The following is a 22,767-nucleotide window of genomic DNA, read 5'->3' on the forward strand; positions in this document are numbered from 1 at the left end:
CTTGCTGAGTTTCTTCAAAAACTGCAAATGTATCTAGAAGAATTGATGCTGTTTCGAAGGTAAAGGCTGGTCACACCAAATTTTGATTTGATTTGGATTTCTGTTCATTTATTTTCCATTTTGTTAATTGATGAAACTATTTATCAAAGCTACATTTCTATTTCTGAAAGCACTCTTAATTTACAGCATTTTATACAACGGCTTAACACTTTTGCACAGTACTGTACATCTCAATGTCTAATATTGGAATTGGTGTAATTAAATGAGAAATGTATACACGTAATTATTACATTTGCTGACCATCTCCCCACAAGGTGACTGGGTGGTTTACAACATTGAAAGTTTGTGTGTATGTGTGTAGTATAAAATCGCATTAAATTACAATAAAATGCAAGTTAAAACTAAAGATGGGGAGGAAGGAAGCAGAATATACGGGAGGGGGGGTAGAGGTGGCGACTTCTATTAGTTGATCAGCATGATATTCCTCCATTGGTACCTCAAGCTCTTGAGGAAAGTCAGGCGGGTGAGAGCCAAGCAAATTCTGTATTGATGCGTAGTTGTGTAATGAAGATAAACTGATATGGGTTATTCATTAAAGCTGCCCCCACTGATTGGGAGTTAATACATTGCATCACAGTTGTGATTGTGATATTGCTAATAGCTTAAAAAGGAGTCAAGGGCATTTGTGTACCCCTTTCTTCAAAAGTTTGACCAGCACATCAATTTTGTTAGTCATGCCACATGTTGGGAGCTGAACATGACAAAAACCTGCTTGTAGACTGCAATACACTTAAGACCAAGAAGTAAAAATGATTGGTTGCCGCTTCAAAAGTCGAAAGAGTGAACCAACAGGTGCAGGGTCTCTGGAAAGACTGATTGTGAGTGATGCACTTTGTTTTCACTTGGGCTGTGTTCCAAAGGAAACTTATCTAAAATTTTCTGGCACATGGTTTCTTCTACATTTGTTTTATGTCTCAAAAAATAGTTATTCTATTGCTAAGTACAAAGCACAGGTAAGCCAAAAGACTGGGTGCAGTACTTTCTGCCCCTATCCTCAACTTTTTTAATGGACAGGAAGGTAAATTTAAACATTAGTTGATGCTAGTATTTTTAATTTGTAAGAATGCCTTTGGAACCATGTCAGGAACAGAGATGATTCTTTATCTGTGAAAAAAGCTAAGGATATTTGTTGAAATATAATTGTAAGAACAAATGGGCACCTAAGCAGAATGCCTACTCATAGAAAATGCAACCATTTGGGAAGCATCAATTCACAGAGTATTACTTGCTCCTTTCCCTACTACCCTGCTCATCTTTACTGTTTTCTGAGCAACAATGCACATCTTTTTACATGACCTTTTTGTTTTTAAAGAGGTTTTTCAAAATTGTAGGATGAAGCAAAAGGGGCAGGAAATCAACAAACACCAGCAGTTTTATGATAAACACCAGGGACTTTGGTTCTATTAGAACAGAGGTCTTCAAACTTGGCAACTTTAAGACTTGTGTTCTTCAACTCCTAGAATTCTCCAGCCAACTATGCTTGGCAACTTTAAGACTTTAAACCTGGCAACTTTAAGACTTGTGGACTTCCAACTCCCAAAGCTCGTCAGCAGCCATTTTGTATGCAACACAAATTGCATACAAAAATGTCTTCTCTGTATCTTTCATTAATGAATCTTCAATACTTATTAAGAAATATTCTTAATTGTTTCAATATACATGGTACGATTCAAACAAATTTATGGTGAATCAGTGATTTCAAAAGTTCAGTAATACTATGCCTCCAGCAATCCTGGCCCCATTTGCTTTTAAACAAAAAATAGATTTTACTCCAAATAAATCACAATTTGCCATTTATCTAAACTTTAGTACAACCTTCAGGGCTGTTGCTTCTTAATATCATGTCTGGTCCTGACAATTCCAAAGGTGTTCTTAAAAAACAAAGTTAGTTTCAATGTAACATAACCTTAAAGGTTTACACAGAGGATCAGGAGTGGAAAATACTGAAACCATCTTTTGGCATGCCAATGTTTTTTATTTGGTAATATGTAGCATGATAACTAAAAATGCAGAGCCCTTAATTCATTAAAAATTTGTGGGGTCACTCTCCCTTTGATCCATTTCATCAGTCTTTGGATTTAGAAAGGGGGATTAATAACATCAGCTAGTAAACTATCCACATAAATGAAAGACTAAGATGGAAGCGAATATAAAAAGCAATAATAGAAGGGATCATTCAAATGTATGTTATAATTTTTTTTAACCTAGAATACATAATTCTATGTGTGTGTACAACTGATGTGTGACTCTGACTATGAACTCACTTAACTGAATTAACCGGGGAAGTACCAAAATAGGTGAAAAACTCCCAATCATTTAACTTCCCCTCTCCCCAGTAATGAAATGTAACTCTGGCACATCCAGCCACAAATAGGGTTAAGCTAACTCCATATAGTAATATCTTGGGAATACCTAGCACAGGCACCAGTATTGTCTACCCATAGAATTGGAAAGAACTTAAAAATCATCCAATGAAATTCCCTGCTCAGTGCAGGACCACCTGCTAAAGCATTGTGGACAAATGGCCTATTTGTAGTTGCGAAACTATTCCATTGATTGACAACTATTACCACCAGGAAAGTTACTCTAATATTTAACATAACATCCCCTCTCCTGTTGTTTCAGCTCACTTGTTCTAGTCCTGTCTGATTCTGCCTTGTCTCCTTCTCACAGACATCTGGACACCTGAAGACTGCCATTGCATTTCTTCTCAGTCTTTTTTTCAGGCCAATATTTCTAGTTCTTCTCTCTTTTCTTCATAGGACTTGGTTCCCTTACTACCTTGGTATTCTCCTCTAAATGCCAGGTTTTTTTGCCCACCCACTGTTGAGAACTGCAGTGCCAAGAACTGGAAATACTATTTATTCCAAATAAAACACTGAAATGCTGTTCCAAGGCAGAACCAAATGAGACAATTACGATATGGAGTTGATGTTCACCCTGTTCATCCAAGGTCATTCTCACATTCTATTACATCTGAAGGGTTGGGCAAAGGGAATAATGCCGTGTATAATTACATAATCACTGGAATGCTGGAATTTACATACATGTGTCAAATGTTCTGACACAAGCATATAATTGGGGTATTTGCATGATTATGTAATGGTATGTTAAGGCTCAACTCATTCTGTGCTTTAGTTTCTGCCAACTTCTTGTTTCCTTCTTTGGTTATACATCCCTGCTATTTTCTATTTTTTCTTTTCAGCATTTTGCAAACCCTGTGTTTATCTACGCTGGTGTCCTTAGATCTCTCCCATTTTAATTTCCACTGTTTGCAATTACAGCTTCAATAGCCCATTTTTCAGAATTTCTCACCCTTTACAGAAAGTTTTCCCCTTCAGAATGTCAAGCCATTGGATGACTTCACCAAAAACCACTTTCCTGAAATCTAGTATGCAAGTATTTTCCCTATCTTTGATAGCAGAAGTTCAAGGATAACAAGAACACTTTCTCTCATTTCTGGTCACCTTCATTTCTTCAGATAATTCCTTGTTGGTAAAATTTATGGGTGGTGTAGCAGACTCCCCTTGTTCCTTCTTTGAGCTTCTAACAAATGAGATGGCCAACAGAGGATAACATTTTGGGAATCTCTGACTTTTGGCAAAGTGAAATGAGTGAAATCTCCCATTGTCATTATTTTTTTAAAGTTTGTTATCAGACCCAATAAGATTCATCCAAATCTTTCACCTGTCTGCATTGTATTTCCCTCCATGGGGTAAATAGGGCTTGAGAAAGCAAGGCTCCCTATTACCAAAACCATTGTCAGTTCATAACATGCCTCTAAAATATCTATTTGCTGCAGTTCCTAAAGTCAGTGTTGACTGAGCTTGGTAAATGCTCCAACAATCACAAGGTGGTGGCAGAGATACACACCCACAAAACCCCTTCTTTGCTGCCATTCCATGGACATCTGATTTTTTACAGCCCTAGCTCAAGATTCACTCATTGTCCTGTTTTTGGGAAATGGGAAATGGTTAGAGATGTCATAAAACCTCAATAATCATTTGAAGAAGGATTTTGGAATAACAGACACCTTTTGGAGAAAAAGTGAGACCTTCGTGTTTTCCAATTGGTTATTCTGATCTCCTTAATGTGTCAACATGCTGCCAGAAAGGTATGAATGTGGGAATGGGCTAATCTCTATTTGGACTAAGTATGCTGTGGCATCAGTGTCTATTTATCTACATATCTTAATACCAAGTTATGTGAAAAGAGAACTTGCAAGCCAACCAACTTGCTAAAAGAACAAAACAGGAGTGGATACCTTAGGACTAGGTAGAACGGGGTTTAAATATATTCAATTTGTCTCATTTTAGAAGATCATTGAGGGAGAGATAATTTCCTTGTCCTAATGAACAGATTTTTTTAATATCCCTCTGTTGCTTCTGATTGACATTTTCACAGGTTTATGGGGAAAAAAACCTGACATAAACTCCTTTTAGGGAGTTTAGAAGTGGTCAGGCCCCTGCCTGAACGCCGAATTTCCGAAGTGGGGGGGATGCTTCTTGGGGCTGAATACTTTGAATGCTTTCTCTTTTGCTGTAACCACATGGGAATTAGGGAGCGGGGCTGAGCCATCAGGATGGATTCCCAGCTGGTTCTAGCCTGTTACCCAAGGTCATGGTGTCCCAAAAATGACCTACTACCGTGATGGCGAACTTATGGCACGCATGCCACCCAGAGCCATATTTGCTGGCACGCCAGCCATCAGTTCTCATGTGCTGGCCAGCTGATTTTTCGCCCTTCCAGAGGGTTGCGGGGAGGCCATTTTTTACCTCCACAGACTTCAGGAAAGCCTCCAGAGGCTGGGAAGGGCACAAATCAGCCCCAATGGGCCAACTGGAAGTTCGAAAATGATCCGTTTCCAGCTTCTGGGGGTGGGGGGAGGCTGTTTTCGCCCTCCCCAGGCATCAGGAAAGCATCCGAAGCCTGGGGAGGGGTCATGCATGCATGCATGGGGGTTTGTGTGTGCATGCGCAGGTGGGCGGGGAGGATTCAATTGATGTGGGCACATGCGGGTGCGTGATACCACACACACACATAATTTTGGCACACCATAAGAAAAAGGTTCGTCATCACCGTCCCGCCTCGGAGTTCTCATAACACCTTTGTGGCATTGTATTGGCCACTGGTGGACATGGGGCACTGGGTAGGGGTTGATCAGGGGAAATTAACAACGCTTCACGCAGGAATCTTCAGACTCTGCCTGACTCCACCTGAGTAAAAGTTCCTTTTGAAATACCAATTGTTTCAAGAGTCATACTTTCCTGAGAAGATAGCTGAGGCAGGTCCTTACACAAATACACATTTCTCAACTTGAAAGCAGAAACCCATTCTTAAAATCTTGTCTCAATTCTTTATCTGAGGCTACGTTTTGTTCCCAGATGCTTGTATTTTCTTCCAAGTAAGAATACTCAAATCCTTAGCATGTGGATTGTGATGTCATAGACAACTATTGCTGATTTGATGCAATTATCCTCTAAAAAAACCCTGAGGGAGAGCATGGTTGACAGCGCCTTGGCCAGTAAAGCAAGCAAACATTCTCCAGTAAATGTTCTACATCTATCTTATTGCAATTCTAGCTCTTATTATATTTTCTCTTGTAAGGTGAAACATTTTAAATGTATAGTAAAACTAAACATTTCATAAGTGAGACTCCTAGTGACTTCCTGGAGACATCCTTAAAGTTTTCTTGGCAGCAGCATGGAAGCATTTTGCCAATTTCTTCTTCAGGCTGTTTTTCAAGTTCTTAATCTAGCCCTAAAGGCCTTCACTTCCTGGTTGACTTCCATTTGAGTTCTGATCAGATTGTCACCTTGCTTTAGTAATCAGCTCTGTTTGGTTAGGTGCTAAACCTACTGCTATTCTAAATATAAAACCATTTTAATTTCCTCCTGAAAAATATATTAATATGTTTACTTACACTTAAAGTTGTTCTTTAACAATCCTGATTTTTTTTCTAGGTAGTAGAACATGAAAGAATACCATATTACAGAAGAGATACATGGTGGAGAGACTCACTAAAGGTAAATAATATAATATCAATTTATTCTTATGTTTTTAATTTACAAGCATAAAAAATATTTATCAAATTTGGATAGCTACCAAAATATTGCATGTTATTGAATTATATTCCAATTTGGGAACTAGTACAATTAAGACAAGTGAAGCTATTTAATAGTTTTCCATTTCCATTCTTGAATAAAGTAGAATTTAGGGATATCATGTGATAGTTTAAAACAGCCTTCCCCAACCTGACATCCTACAATTTTCAAAACTGGTCATGTTAGCTTGGAATTTTGATAATTGTAGCCTAATATATATGGAAGGCATAAGATTAAGACAAGCCAATAGAGAATTATTCTTAGCCTATTGAAAATGCTATTATATTCATAAATGCTATTGCAGTCATATTCCAAGAGGTATCTAGTTCTATGAGCACAGAATGTTAGAGTAATTAGTCCTTGAGATCAGTGGTGGGATTCAAATTTTTTTACTACTGGTTCTGTGGGCATGGCTTGGTAGGGATGGCTTGGTGGGTGTGGCAGGGGAAGGATACTGCAAAATCCACATTCCCTCCCAATCAGCTGGGACTCGGGAGGCAGAGAATAAATGGGAGCGGGACCAGTCAGAGGTGGTATTTACCGGTTCTCCAAACTACTCAAAATTTCCACTGCCGGTAGGTACTCCAGAACTTGTCAGAACCTGCTGAATACCACCTCTGCTTGAGATGAATTAGTATGGCTCCTCCAATTATCTAGATACTCCTATGAATCATTGAAAATAAAGGGCCTCTCTCCATCCCACCCTTTGCAGAACATTTTTCATTGACATGTCTATATTGACAAGGGGTTGTTCAGTTTACAGCCTGTGGCCCAGCAATAAAAAAGAATTAATGTTAGAATAAGCTTCCCTGGATTCCCCTCTAAGGCCTGACCTACTTCCTGCAAGCTTTTGATTTTTTTGCCCTGGATAGACCTTTGCTGTTCCTCCAATTTTACTTCTGCGAATCCTTTATTTCACATTATAAATCAACATTGATCTATTAGCCTCTGTTCTGTTATTTCTGATTCCTTGTTGACCTGGGAGATGATTGATCTGATCTTTCTGAAAATAACTGAATAAAAATATTTTCCTCGTCTTCCAAGCCATATATTTGAATTGAGCCACAGATACTGTAGGATGCCTGAATATTTAACATTAACATTTAGACACTGGATTTCTGTGTTGTCCTTGAATTATTAAAGGAAATTGAATGGAATAAGAAGTGGTGAGTTATCCAAATGAATTATTAGCCCGTAAGTGAAATATGTCCCCAACTAAACTGTCCTTTAAAAGATTTGCTATTATTTCTTGCAAGAGGACCATTACCTACACTAGTGATGGTGAACCTCTTGGCACGGAGTGGCCAAACCAGAATGCATATGCATGCATGTGCATGTGCCAGAGCGCCAGAAACCCAAAGACCAGCTGGGTTGAGGTGAATGTGCATGCTGGCCAGCTGGACTTGGGGTTTCTGGCACGCACATGCTGAAGACCCAAAAACCAGCTGGCCGGTGCATGCATGCCTGTTTTTTGGCTGTTTTTCGTCCATTCTTTGGGCCATTTTGGGCTGTTTTTGGCCAGTTTTTTGGCTGTTTTCAGGCTGCCTTCTGTTTTCTGTGCCATTGTGGGCTGTTTTCAGGCTATGTTTCAGCCTGAAAAAATGGCCTGAAAAACAACCTGGGTTTTGGCCATTTTTTGGATAATTTTCAGGCCATTTTCCAGTGCTCCAGTGCTCGTGAAGACCATATGCTCCGGAAACTAGAAGAGCAGCTGGCAATGGCATGCGTGCCCACAGAGAAGGCTCTGTGTGCCCCCTCTGGCACACATGCCATAGGTTTGCCATCACAGACCTACATTGTGAGATGTTAATTTCCCTGGGGTACCAAGAATGGTCAGTCCAGCCCAGTGTTTCACAATCTCAGCAAGATGAGCTGAGGAATTTTGGGAGTTAAAATTCATGCATCTTAAATTTGCTGATCAACGTTAGCAAAAATAATAATGATACAGAATGATCTGCTTAAAGACACTGCCAAAATCCATATTTCTATTGTCAGATATGCAAAACATGTTATTCATGCTTTGTCTCTTTTTACTAGGAAACCCCAATCCCAGGGTCTTATCCTGTGCGAGATTTTCTCGAAGAAGCTCAGTTGAACCCAGTGAAACCGACCTATAATTTTAAAGGAGAAGGGAGAAAGAGAGTGTCCATCTATCAGCAACTACCTGATTTGACCTTCTCAAACAATTTCATGTACAATCCTCCTTCATTTGTGGAACTGGCAGAGAAAAGACCTGCTACTTATTCCTTTAAGAGTATTTCAAGGCAAAGCAACTATCCCGTCATCGGAGATAAGGTAAAACGAAATTAGGAATGGGGATCTATAACAATAATTGCCATTTTAAAAGAAAAGGTACATAGCTAAAATATGGTTTGGGATATCTCAAGACCTACCTTTAATATCCAGATCCTGTCTTATATCCCAATGGGAAGTCCTTCCGAGTGGGTTTAATGGCCAACAAATAAGGAGCAGGGAATGGAAAACCAGAGAGAAATGGAATGGAGAATCTCAAAAGAAGTTATCCCCATCACCTTAGAATAACTAACTAACCATAATAATACAATCTGGCTGACAATCCAATAAACAAATAATAATAATAATAATGTCCACTGAGGCATTACCTTGACGTGGTTGTGGGGCTTGTGTGCTCCAAGGAGAATTGAGAGCTAGTTCAACCATAGTCTCAGAAGTCCAGACAAAGATGGTCTTTTCCATAAAAAATATGGTGAGACACAATTTACAGAAACTTATAGCAGCTCAATCATTGCCCAAGAAATGAGAAGGAATCACAAAAAACAAAAGAAAAGCTAGTGGATCAAAGTCTATTTATAATCCAAATGAAAATACTAACAGAAGTAGAATTGGAAGAACTACAAAGGTCTATCCAGGGCAAAGAAATCAAAGGCTTGCCAGAAGTAGCTAAATGGTAGAGGGAAACCAGGTAAAGTTGGCAATAGAAGGGGCCAACATAGTTATTGAATTATTTTCACTCCCATACCAGGTACTCTCTCATCTTCCAAAGTCCTCTAACTAAAAGGCAAGAGGAACTGGAACAAAGAATAATTGAGTGTCTTGAATAGCACACATACAACCGAATAAGGTTGCCCACATTGAAATTCATTATAAAGAAGCAGCTAGCACAAATTTTAAATATGCCAATACTGTAATATCAAACATGAGCAACTACTCACTACAAGAACCAAACCAACTAATATATAATACAGCTGCATTTATAACTGACAATTTGGGCTGCAAAATGAACAAACAAGAAAAAGACAAGTGCACCACCAAAATGAAAGGTCAGGGTGGAAAATAAGATCAGTATGCTACGATCAGATACAAGCAAGCAAGTACAGATGAAAGAAAGGTAAAGAACCAGAAGACCCAAAAGAAAAAGAAAAAACCCTGATCAAGAAATATCACCTAGAAACATGTAAAAGTAAGGAAACACAGGAGATAAGCAGATATGAAGCTCAAGCAGAATCTCTAATTTCAGTTGAATCAGAAATATTTCTACCAATTCATCAATGGAGAGACTGCAGCAAACCAATCAGCATCTGACAAAGAAAAAACGGTGCAGTTCTGGGCACAGATATGGGACAACCCAAAGAAATACAACAAGAATGCAGCTTGGATAAAGGAGGTGGAGAAGAAAAGAACTGAAATGAAAGACATTGTAAATGGTAAAGAGAAGCAAAGAAGATCAAAAATTGCTCAGCAGTGCATAAAGAATGAACTATATATTTTTTGGGTTGAAACATCTTGATTGGTCTTATTCCCACTTGTTGCCAAGCAGTTTAACAACCAGCTTCAAGAAGATGAAATTGAAGATTGATTAACATCTGATAATGAAAGATCCAACAAAGGGGGCAGCATCAGGCAACCACAGTTCAATTAACTGCTTACCAACAACTTTCAAATTACTAATCGGTGTGGTAACTGATGTAGTCCAACAGCATTTAGCTCAGGGGTGTGAAATTCGCATCGTCATGGCATCATCACATGACGTATCACAGGTTTTCCTCCTTCGCCAAATCATGCATGGGCATGGCTGGTGCGTGATGCATCCAGCCCGCAGGCTGTGAGTTTGACAGCGCTAGTCTAGTTAGAAAAAAGCTGGTATTACCCGAGCAGAAAGGAAACCACCCAAACAGCAGAAGAGCAAAAGATCAGCTCCTAATTGATAAAATGATTTTGGAAAATTGCAAGAGAAAGAAGACTAACTTGAATGTATCTTGATTACAAGGAGGCGTTTGACTCCCTGCCACATGACTGGATAATCAAGTTTCTGGAAATAAGAAATAGAAAGAGGAATCTTTCAAGGATACTTACTCTCATCACTACTGCTTATCATTGCACTGATTTTTTTTCCATCAACGATACTGAATAAGTCAGGCTACAAACATCAAAAATATCTGCCAGGCTATGCTACCTCGTTTACATGGATGATCTGAAGCTGTGTGGAAAAACACCATCTGAAATAGAATTGCTGCTCATCATCATATATACTGCCAAATTATTCCAATGGAAATCAGATTAGACAACTATGCCACCCTCACCATCAACAGGGGGAAATAGTGAAAACTGAAGGAATCAAGATGCCCTGTGGAAATAATATCAAGAGTTTGGATGAAGATAATCACTTCAAATACCTGAGGATCTTTCAAACTGACAACAACAAGCATACTGGAGTCAAAAAGAAGATCAGAAGTGAATACAGTACGAGAAGGAAGAAGATCTTAAAATCTAAACTCAGTGGAGGAAATGCCATCAAGGCAATTGACTCCTGGGCTATTCCAGTCATTAAATACACAGCTGGAATAGTGGATTGGGCTCAAACAGAACTGAAAGCCCTGGACAGAAAGAATGGAAATATAATGACTACGAATCATGTCCTTCGTCCATGCAGTAATGTTGACAAATTCTATTTATCAAGAAAAAGAAGGTTAGTATGGAATGTTGCAAGTAAATCAGACAGTAGAAGAAAAAAAAGTTTATTGGAAGAACATTTGAAGGGCAGTGAAGAAAAAAGAATGCCATGAAAGCTTACTGAATACTGGAGAGACAAAACTGGCCTACCAGAAAGACCAAATGAAAAATAGAAATGAAGTGCACGGCAACACAAAGTATTGCATGAGCAATACATGAAAGCTAGCAGGCAAAGCAAGTAAAAGCAAAAGCTGGCAATGACTCAGAGCAGGAAAGTTAAGAAAGAGACAGAAAGTCTAATTCTGGTTGCAAAGACCAGGTCTTAAGAGCAAATGAATACAAAGTCAGATTTGAGAGGACAGCAACAGACAGCAAATGCATCCCTGCAAAGAAGCTGAGGAATGGAAGATCCTACAGACTGATTACAAATAATGACTTGAGAAAGTAACAACTAGGGTGCATTGGAATATCTGCAAGGAATACAATTTGCTTCAAGCAGGAACTGGTGGGAGCACAAAATAGGCAACGTAATAGAAAATAAAGAAGCTAAATTGCTCTGGGATTTTAGAATTCAAATAGACAAGGACCTGCTACACAACATTCCAGATTTAACAATTGTTGCTTTAAAAAAAGGGCAAAGTTTGGATAGTGGACACATGCGGCTCTCCCGAGCTCCATTTTCACTGGCAGAGGGTTGCAGGAGGCTGTGGCAGCTGCAAGTAGAGCTCGGAGCCCATTTTCGCTGGCAGAAGCATCGCAGGCTGGTCCCTTGCTGTTTCTGGGGTGGCCCCTCAGGCCAGATCTAAGTACACTGTGGGCCGCATCTGGACCCCCGGGTCTTGCGTTTGACACCCCTTAGAGGAAAAAAATCTGGTCTTAGGCTGGCTTCTTAGTTTTCTATTTGCAAAGATTGTTTAAAGATAAAGAGAAGAGTGACTTCACATCTGCAATCAAGTACAGCAGCCCCTTAGTTTATTTCAGCCATGCCAAGACAAGGCAGGACAGGGCAGACTTGATCTCTTGGAAAAGATGATCAATACATTAGACTACAAAGCAAAGCCTAAAATCTTATATTTGTACGCTGTATTTTTGATTCCCCACAGAATATAAGGACTGATCCTGGACAGTATGATCTTTTCCCCCGTCCAGTTCCTATTTTTCCTACTAAGTAAGTATACTTTCTAATCTACTTTTCTTTTTAAATGGATTATTTTGGCATGTAAAGTCTTAACATTTCTTGAATTTGGCTGCATTTCCAAGCAGTAGCATAGCCCTTGCCTGAAGCCAGACCATTGTGGTCAGAGGCCAAGATAGATTCTTGCTGATTTCCATGAAAAATTAGCCTTTTTTGAGATCCTTTCTTACTGGAGAAATGCCTTCCAGTTTCTCTGAGACTGGTGCAAAAAGACCGCAGGAGATAAAGATCCTAAAAGAAGTGACAAGACGAAAAAAAAGTAGTCAAAGCAACTGTTCACCTTGCCAGTCTGGTTAGTTACAGGGCAAGGCAACATGTTGCCTTTCAGATTTTTGAGACTGTAATTCTCATCAGTCCATCCAGAGGGGCTACTGGTTGAATTATGGAAAATGTCATCCAAACATCTCACACACAAAATTGGCTGTTTATCCTTGTCTTACTCTCTTCTCCTTGCTGTGATGAGTGATGGACAAATAAATTGCATCGCTATAGAAATAGCTGGGAAAAAATACTGATTTTTAAAGGCATGTTTGATATAAAATTGGATTGTAGCCTCAATACAAGGAGGAAAGGTTGGTCCTAGAATAATCACTGACATTTCTGCAGCAATGCTGTGTCTTGGAGTTCCGACTATTTTGGCATATTATTAAGGCCTGGCTCTTTTGTGGATGAAAGATCAAGGAAGGAAATTTAATGTGTGTGTTTTTAAAAAATAGTGTAACAGATAAACAGATTAACAGAGTTGGAAGGGACCTTATAGGTTATCTAATCCAGTGGTTCTTAATCTTTTTGAAAGAATCGCCCCCTTGAGCCATTGAGGAAGTTATCATCGCCTCCTCCCCCAACATAACCTTTCAATCACAACACAGGGAAATAATTCTTCAATTTATGCAAACACATTTTTTTGTTTTCTTTAAAATTGTCATCAGGACATATTGATGCAAATAATTTATTTCAAGTCTTTTCCCCATATCTCAACTGTGTGAAAAAGTCTGATGCCACCCATCACTTTACTCCCAAACTTCATGATACATGTATTTCATTATTATCTTATTTATTCAAGACACTTAAATGCAATGGCCACTGAAAACAAAATTCAATTGCAAGAAAATGAAATGCCCGAAAAAAACAGTAACATTTAATGATTTAATTACAAGTGAATTTTAAGACGCAAAAAGAAATATAAAAAGGGCATAAGAACAAACCGCAATGCAGGAACTAAGAATTTCAAGATGAAAACTCTGAAACTAAATTAAGATTCGAGGAAAATATATATTCATGCACACTGTAAAAAGGGTTAAAAGGACACAAAGAAAATTTTTACAGAAGGAAAGCAATAAAAATCAGAGCGACAAATTTAATGCCTTAAACTGAAGAAACATATATATATATATATATATATATATATATATATATATATATATATATATATATATATATATATATATATATATATATATATATATATATATATATATATATATATATATATTTTTAGTGTCACAACCCCTGGTATGCCCAAATATGGGAGGAAGCCTATTGCTTTCCTTTCTCTGTCTATCGGCTCGTCACAAGAGACCATCCAGACAGAAACCCAATATTTTTTACTGTTGCCTTTTTTGTTACATTTGTTATATTTGTGCTGATAAATAAATAAAGGGAGACTAGTATAGATCTATTTCAAGCTATTTAGCTCTCATCAGCTAGCCATACCCAAGTTTTGGGAATCGAACCTGTGCTCCATTGCCTCCCTGCCTGGCAATAGCAATAGCAATAGCAGTAGACTTATATACCGCTTCATAGGCCTTTCAGGCCTCTCTAAGCGGTTTACAGAGAGTCAGCATATTGCCCCCAACAATCTGGGTCCTCATTTTACCCACCTCGGAAGGATGGAAGGCTGAGTCAACCCTGAGCCGGTGAGATTTGAACCGCTGACCTGCTGATCTAGCAGTAGCCTGCAGTGCTGCATTTAACCACTGCGCCACCTTGGCTCTTGAAATAGAGCTTGAAATAGATCTATACTAGTCTCCCTTTATTTATTTATCAGCATAAATATAACAAATATATATATATATATATATATATATATACATACCTACATACCTACATACATACATACACATACATACATACGCGTATATATACACACATACATACATACATACATACACATACATACATACATACATATATATATACACACACACACACACAAAGTTTACACGAAGAGCACAACCAAAAAAATTGAAACCATAAAACCGAGAAAATATAATATCGAACTGGAGTGCACGCTAAAAAAGTACAATACAAAGAGACACACAAAATGTTTTACAGAGCATAACAAGAATTCAAAAACGAAGCCGAAAACTCAAACTGGAACGTGAAATCCAATGCAAGCAAATACAACAATAAGAGCTGAGACAATTATTAAGGAAGAAAATGTATGTACACAAAAAGCAAAAAAAGAATATCAATGGCTGCCTTGTGCTTGGTGAGCTGATGCCAATTTCTTGATGTCTAGAATCATTTTTGTTAATCTCATTCTTAAATCACCATGCTCAGTGATCTTCAACATGTTCCTTGACTTAGAAAGGATCTGTTGGATGACACTGAAGCCCCTCTCCACTAAGTAAGTGGAAGGAAAGGCCAAAAGAAGCAACTTAACTTCCTCCCACAATATTGGGTAAGTTTCCTCATTTTCACCCAAAAAGCTTCGCAGCCGTAACTCTGAAAATGTGATTGGGTTTCACAGTCGTATTACAGATCTGTCAGTGGCTCTTGCAATTTGGGATGAAGTTGTGCAAAGTCTGCTGTGAAAGGATTTAGCACCCAAGTGGGCACTTCCAGATTTATCAGATCATAGAATCTCGTTTCCATATCTTCTTATAGTTGCTTCAAGTGGCAGCAAAAAACATCCAAATATTCTGCTTGGAGTTGACGTTCATTACCAAGGCTTGGGAACTGATACAGCTCCTGGCGACTCATATTGCTTGGAAGGAAGTCCAATTTGGAAATAAATGAGCAGATTACTCCTTTGGCCTTAAGAAAATTGATTTTATCTCCTTGCAGCTTTACGTTCACTTCATTCAACTTGTCAAAAACTTCAGCGAGATAAGCTACATCCAGATGTCGAAGTTTAAGAGAATTGCTTAGACTTGGATCAATGGATTCAAGAAATTCGACAACTGTGTCAAAAAGTTCGTGGAATTGCCGCAAACACTTTCCTTTTGAAAGCCACCTTACTTCGGTGTGCAAAAGGAGACGTTCAAACTCTTTGTAATTTTCTTCACAAAGCTTGTGAAAAAGTCAGTTGTTCAAGGCATTCGACTTAATTTTATTCACAGCTTTAATGACGTAACATATAGACTCGTGCAATCGGCCACTCAATTTTTTTGAGACAAAGTGCTGTCTATGAACGATGCAATGGACAGTCATAACTCCAGGTACAACTGATTTTAGATGATCTTGAAATCCATGATATCGTCCAACTATGGATGCAACTCCGTCAGTTGCACATGCCACAACATTTGTCAAAGGGATGTTTTTCTCATTCAAAAACTCTTCAACCTTTTTAAACATTGAAGAACCTTTTGTGTCAGTGGCTAAATTTCGAGCAAATAACAGTTCTTCCCTGATCTCTTCATTTCTGTTGATGAAATGGACATAAGCCAATAACAAGGCTTCATTTTCATGAATCGTTGACTCATCAATCTGCATCACGAATTCTGTACTTTTCAAGATGTCAATAAGCCTATCTTCCACTTCAGCAGCCATTTCATCAATTCTTTTTGATACAGTGTCATCGCTCAAAACAATCGATTGCATGTAAGTGCTTGTGCTGGGCCCCAACAGGGTGGCAACAACCTGTTTCACTGCTGGTAAAATCAGTGTTTCTCCAATAGTGTGAGGTTTCCACATTTTGCTATCAACAAAGATACTTCATAGGAACAAATGAGCCCCTTGTCGGCGTTGAGTGATGATTTTCCAAATAACTTTTCAACAGTGCTGTGACTCTCGAACTTGGCCTTTAAGGATTGGAAAAACAATACGGTTTGTTGGCTTTATCCAAATGAATTCTTACCAAATGGTCTTTCAGTCAGGAAGGCTTCATCGCTTACAAAGAAGACAAAATGGAAGCTGTACGTTGGAAGGAGATGGAATGAATCCCAATTTTAGGTATTCCGTCGAATATTGGCAACACTTCCTCTTCTCGGCCATGTTGAGAGGTCTTCGAAATGAAAGGCACTAACTGCAAATTAAATTTTCGACTGCACTGGAACACTATAAAACACACGTGGACGCTGATAAACCTAGTTTCAACAGTTACGTTGACATTACAGCTGACATCACAGGGGACAGCCGCTCAGCATGCAATGTTTCGAAAGAAGCGCTCACTCCTCCATCACTGCCTATTCTGGCCAATGCGCGCCATTGTATGGGTAGAGTGATAGAGGCTGCTGTGCAACACGCATGAAGATGAGTGATGCGTATTCACATATGTACGGCATTCTGAAGCTAGCTAGAGGAACATTTTAAAACACAGTTCAATCTACTAATAGCGAGTGGTCTGATGTTTTTGTATGACAGATATTCAGTGATTCACTGTACGAAAAAAGTCTCAAAAGTGTTCCCAAAACTTTTCACTCCCTCGCCCCCATATTGCCCCCTTCCGTTCCTTCGCCCCGTGTCGCCCCTTTTTGTTCCATTTCCCCCCCCTGAAAAACAAAAGTGTCCCCTGGGGGGTGATGTCGTCCAGGTTAAGAACTACTGATCTCACTCAAGCTGGAGACCCTACATCATTTCTGACAAATGGCAATCCAATCTCTTCTTGAAAGTCTCAAGTGATGAAGCTCCCACAACTTCTGAAGGCAAGCTGTTCCATTGATTGATTGTTCTCACTGTCAGAAAGTTCCTCCTTATTTCTAGGTTGAATCTCTCCTTGATCAGTTTCCATCCATTATTCCTTGTCTGGCCTTCAGGTGCTTTGGAAAATAGCTTGACCCCCCCCTCCTCTCTGTGACAGCCCCTCAAATATGTCAATTGCATATAATTTTATGAAATTATATTGTATCTATGTAGCTTGTAAGAATCAGTTAAACTTAATTTCTGGGACTGTATGCTTGATCTTTCCTTTGAGTCTTAGTATTATTCTAAGAAGGCCTTAGTCATTCCTTCCCGCCACTTGACTTCAATTGGATGGTGAGAAAAGAGTTACAAGTCAATAGCTTTGAAATATGCAGGAGGGATTAAATGATGTTCTTAAAGTAACTTTAGTTTTACTGATTTCAACACTTTTGAGTAGTTCCTAGGAATGGGTCCTTCAAGTTAAAACCAAGGAATAAAAGGTGGTCAGTAGAATACTATTAAAACAACTAAAAATAAAAAAAAATAAGTACAAATTAAAATCAATTCAGTTTAAAAACCATTCAGGCCTCCTGAACAAAATGTTTCACAACAGACACTTGCATAGAAACATAGACAAAATTCATATCTTACATAATCCCCCCCCCCAGTTTAGCAGAAGAAGATGTTTCAAATGTGGATCTTCTTAAGTTGGTACAAGATTCAAACCTTTACAACATAGCAACTCAGCTTTAGCCTTTTGGGAGATGACCATTAAGAGGGCAAAGCAGACTTGTCAGAAAAAGATTTTGAAGAAGATGGAATTGGGAGTGAAGTTGGTGCAGGCCATTCAGGGGTTCTTTTGCATTTCCTGGATTGTACTCGGGGGGGGGGGGGCATAGGAGCCTCTGTTCTGTACTTTTGAAAAGAAGAAGCCTTGCATTCATTGAGATGTAGATTAAATTAAAATCCCCAAATGTTTCAAAAGAACCGAAATGCTAAAATAATTTTATTTTCTCTCCTTATTCTATGCAGGAGTTATATGTTTCGATCGGCAGTTCAAAGAGATCCCATTTTTCCTCTGGTAAGTTTTATTGATTAATGACTATAAAATGTTGGTGTTTCATGCAGAGAAGAGAAAAATCCACTCCAATCTTTTCTTCAAAATAAACCATTAATACTTCCCAACTCTTCAACTTTCACATTTAGCTTTTTTGGGAGTAGTTAGATTTTTCAGGACTAGCCCCACAGCTGTAAACTTTGCAACCACTCTTGTCATGCCATCTCGAGTTTTGTCATCCCCCCCATCATTAAGGGATGGTGCTATAAAAATGTAAATAGAGGTCAGAGAGGCCATTTTTTTCTTTTAAAAATTCTTTTTTTTTAGACACATGTCAGGAAAATGCATATCTCCATTTAAGAACTCACTTTCCCCAAAAAAATAGTATTTTGGAGAACTGGCCTGCATGACTCCCCATGTCTAGGGGAGACATGATAGCAGAGTTCCAATATCTCAGGGCTTGCCACAAAGAAGAGGGAGTCAAGCTATTCTCCAAAGGACCTGAGGGTAGGATAAGAAGCAATGGGTGGAAACTAATCAAGGAGAGAAGCAACTTAGAATTAAGGAGCAATTTCCTAACAGTGAGAACAATTAATCAGCAGAACAACTTGCCTCCAGAAGTTGTGAACGCCCCAACACTGGACGTTTTTAAGAAGGTGTTGGATAACCATTTGTCTGAAGTGGTGTAGGGTTTCCTGCCTAGGCAAGGGGGTTGGATTAGAAGATCTCCAAGGTCCCTTCCAACTCTGTTATTCTATATTCTAAATACAATTGCATCTGCTTTAGACAGATATATCATCTTTCTCTTCTTACCCCATCCTCTTATCTTCCTCTTTCTTTTCTTTTTAGCCAGTCTAGTCACAAAGGACCGAATCAGGTATTTTTGCCTTCCAGAAATTCTCTCCTATTCAGGGATTCCCCTGGAAAAGTGTCAGGAAACTACTATATACCTTTTATGTAAAGAAAGTGGAAGAGCAGCATACCAGAAGAATGGAAATTTCCTAAGAGGGTTATAGAATGAATGAATATCATACGGTGGCCATGTTAGCTTGACATGGCTAACCCAGTTGCCCCTCTGACATATTTCTATCTGCCGGCAACATGATATCCAGGTGGTCAATTTCAACCATTTTTTCCAGCTGCGCCAGGGGTGGGTGGGCGCAAAAAAGCCAAGAGGCTTCCTACAACCATGCAATTGATGCCCTACCCTTTTTTTACCTAAGTCAAAAAGTCAAGATCACTTGGAAAATAAGCAATGAAACATTATAATTGCTACACTTGCCCAGTAGAATTCTAGTTTCTTAAGTAATGAAATAAAACAGGCACCATGTTGGGGCTGCAAAATTGTTGACAACTATTAGATGGCAGGAAAGTTGTATTTTTTTTTTGTATTTCTTAGCTGCCATCTAATGATCAGCTGGATTTTTATAGTTCATATATGCTAGTTGATAGAATATTTATAGCTCAGAGTTGACCTATGGGAACCTTAGTGCTCTCTAAACTTGGTTGTCTTCTTGCAGATGTTTCATTATCAAACTAAAGTAGGTAATCGTCATCAGTGCTAAATATATGCTAAAGTTATACTGAAATCATTAAATCTATAAGCATTCTAACATTGTATCATCACTACTAATTGACTAGTCAGATTGGTAGCACTATGTTTATGTAAATCTTGGCCAATCCAAAAGATTTATTCTGCAAGAAGATAGTAAGAACCTATTATGCATATAAGAAGTTATAAATCCAGGGCATTCACCTTCCCTGGTAAGTCACTAGTCTTACTGCACTTTCAATCGGAGCTCTTGACATCTGTGTAACATCATCCTAGTCCTTGTGTTGGACAGCCAGTGTTTCCATGAACCAGTCACCATACTACAAAAGCACATATTGCCAACTGAGTAATATAGGTTCTTGAGCAAGAGAATCCATGTAGGAAACTCCAGCCTTCATGAGAACTTGAACATTTTCATTATAAGGTACCTAGGATCATGTCTTTCATACTTGACAGATGTGTTGATTGCAGTTGTCCAAATATGGATCGGAGGAATAAGCAGGCTGATGTTATTGATGCATCTGTTCCCCAGTTAATAATACCTAGATTCAGGAGCCAAAGCAATGAGGAAGTAGTGAGAACCTGCCATCAATATTAAGTAAGTGTATTAGATGGAGAGCCTATGAGTCACTCCACCATAATCTTGATAAATGACTCAATCCTGAAGGAACAGATAGGAGCATAGGCCATATGAAACTTTTCAAAAGACCAATCACTCATATTCTTGAAAAGCTGTCACTTTAGCACAGTCAGAATTACACAGAAGACCTTGAACTATATACCTGTTGTGGCTAAATGTGCCTCCCAAGCCCTCTTCCCAGTATTTATGATAGGAAGAAAAAGTTGCTTAATGGCATTTTTACATTTTGTAATCAGATCGAAGTTCACTTCAGTTTCAAAATTGTGTTAAATGAATTTAGAAAAATGCTTTTTTGGGGGTTTTGTTCACATTTTGGGGTATATCACATTCTAATGTTTAAAAATGTCTGAAAGTAACACATGTGCTTAGGATTTTTTTTAAAAATATAGCAATGGAAGTATATAGAAAATGATTACTAAATGGAAGTGAAAAGCAAGTATTGCTTTTCATAGTAGAAACATGGAGGTGAAAAGCAAGTATTCATATGTAACAGCATTCCAGAGGCCAAGGGGCAGTTTATTATTGAGTAATCCCAGAATGCCAATCACTTTTGAAATGCAGCATAGCTAGCAAGGTTTCTGAAAATCCCAGAGAAGTAGAAAAATGGATCTCTTGTATCCTGACTTGTCAATAGCCATTTGGCAACAGGAGTAATTATGTCAGCTCTGATGAGATGTACGCATGACTAAGCACTCCACTTAACATTCTGCATCATCTGCAGCTTCAAACCTAGTAAGAGAAAACACACATGAGAATAGTTTCACAAAAAGAACTGGGATAGTGCAATGAATAGAATGCAGTGTTCTATTCTTAGACTTAGTCTGCTGACTGCCAGAAGTTTGATCCTGACTGACTCAAAGTTGACTCAACCTTCCATCCTTCTGAGGTCAGTAAAATGAGGACCCAGATTGTTGTGGGCAATATGCTGATTCTGAATTGCTTAGAGAGAGAGAGCTGTAAAGCATTATGAAGTGGTATATAAGTCTAAGTGTTATTGCTATTGCTAAAAAAAATATCATGGTAACCTGAGCATAATGGTTAAGCTCTCCTACCTAGGAAAGGGGCAACTGTACCCCAACAGAGATGGATAATGTGTTCCTTGTTGATGTGTGAAGTAGAAAAAAGATATTAAAAAGCAACAGAAAAATCAGCACCGGCAATGATATTATAGAGAAGGTAATAATCAGGAACAGCAGTTATAATGGCAATAGATGGAATTTAATTCATTACAATAAAGTACCAATATAATTGAAATTCCAAAAACATTGAAAAAAACATCAATTGATTTGTAATGAGAAGACTTGGGCAATTGTTTTCTGTTAGAGGAGTAGGGATGTTAAGAAATAGGTTCTTCACTGATGGAAAAGAAAAGCTTTTGCTTGACCCAGACCATAATTTCTTTGTTGAATTTGCTGCTTTCAAGTAGGATGATGACTGTGGTTCTCTGACTTAAAAAGTGGAACGAGAAAAGTATCATACGTAGGTGTTGCCAACAGCTCTGAATCAAGATGTGGCTTCAGGCTTATAGTTCTGTGATGGACACGCTGACCCATCTACAATTCCCAGGTTTCTCCATATGTTGGGATCGATAGGCATTGAATCAAAAGTATCTGCTCTATATCTAGTTGGCTTTTTCTGCTCCAAAATGCTTTGGAACATCTGTAAAGCAACACTATTGGCAGTTGTGATGGATTCCTATATGCCTCGGGATGGCCACGATTGAGTAACAGGAGCCTGGACTAGATTGTCCATTGATTTAACGCATTGTGACTTTTTAATGATTTAATGGCCAAGTTGTCAAATCAATGAGGGTGTATTTAGGGAAGAGGTTTATAAAAACACATACTGTAAGTATTGGGTTATGGTGACTAGCAAGAATGTTATCTCCGTCATTCTGAGGCAGTTTTCTAATTAAATTTGTCTGTCTTTTCCCTCTATTACAAAGCAATGCTGTGTTTCCCCTTTGTATTTGTCTATGAAAATGTGTTATCAAGTGAAAGCGGTGTACCACAAGGGATTGGGTGTGTGTGTGTGGAAATGAATGTGACAGTTCCGTCACTCCTAACACATGTTCATGCACAGAAATGACAGTTTATGACAGTGATTCCCACATGCCTTTTACAGCTGAGCAGAAAAAAAGGCATATTTTGCTGAAATTAGCCATAAAAAATCTGCACTATGGAAAGGAAGATAGTCAGCTAAGCTATTAAGAAGGAATCTAGGCAAGCTGTTAGAAAGTAGTAAATGAGCTTCTTTGGGTCAGATGATTGTTTTCTTCCTCTATATTATTAATTTTGGCCCAGCTGGTCCATGATCAATAATATTAGGTCTTCATACCACAATTCTCCAGGGATGTACTTATTATATAAGGTATGCTTTTTTTTT

The 22,767-nt window shown here is 38.5% G+C and overlaps 1 protein-coding gene across 2 annotated transcripts in view; it reads left to right on the plus strand.

The window, feature by feature from the left end:
- The first annotated feature begins 5,868 nt into the window (after positions 1 to 5,868).
- The window catches only part of STPG4 (sperm-tail PG-rich repeat containing 4), a 57,945-nt gene continuing 41,046 nt past the window's right edge, over positions 5,869 to 22,767 (plus strand). For both annotated transcript variants that reach the window (XR_015696932.1, XM_087717673.1), the window contains exons 1-4: positions 5,869 to 6,086; positions 8,202 to 8,459; positions 12,197 to 12,261; positions 18,166 to 18,214. Coding sequence is in view for 1 of the 2 variants with exons in the window: in XM_087717673.1 (XP_087573799.1) it covers positions 8,355 to 8,459; positions 12,197 to 12,261; positions 18,166 to 18,214 (219 nt within the window). In the remaining variant the exon portion in view is untranslated. The remainder of the gene's footprint in view (positions 6,087 to 8,201; positions 8,460 to 12,196; positions 12,262 to 18,165; positions 18,215 to 22,767) is intronic.

The sequence above is a fragment of the Thamnophis sirtalis genome, unplaced genomic scaffold (assembly GCF_051295495.1).
Source record: "Thamnophis sirtalis isolate CommonGarterSnake01/CBP01778 unplaced genomic scaffold, rThaSir2_p1.2 scaffold_6, whole genome shotgun sequence".
NCBI lineage: Eukaryota > Metazoa > Chordata > Lepidosauria > Squamata > Natricidae > Thamnophis > Thamnophis sirtalis.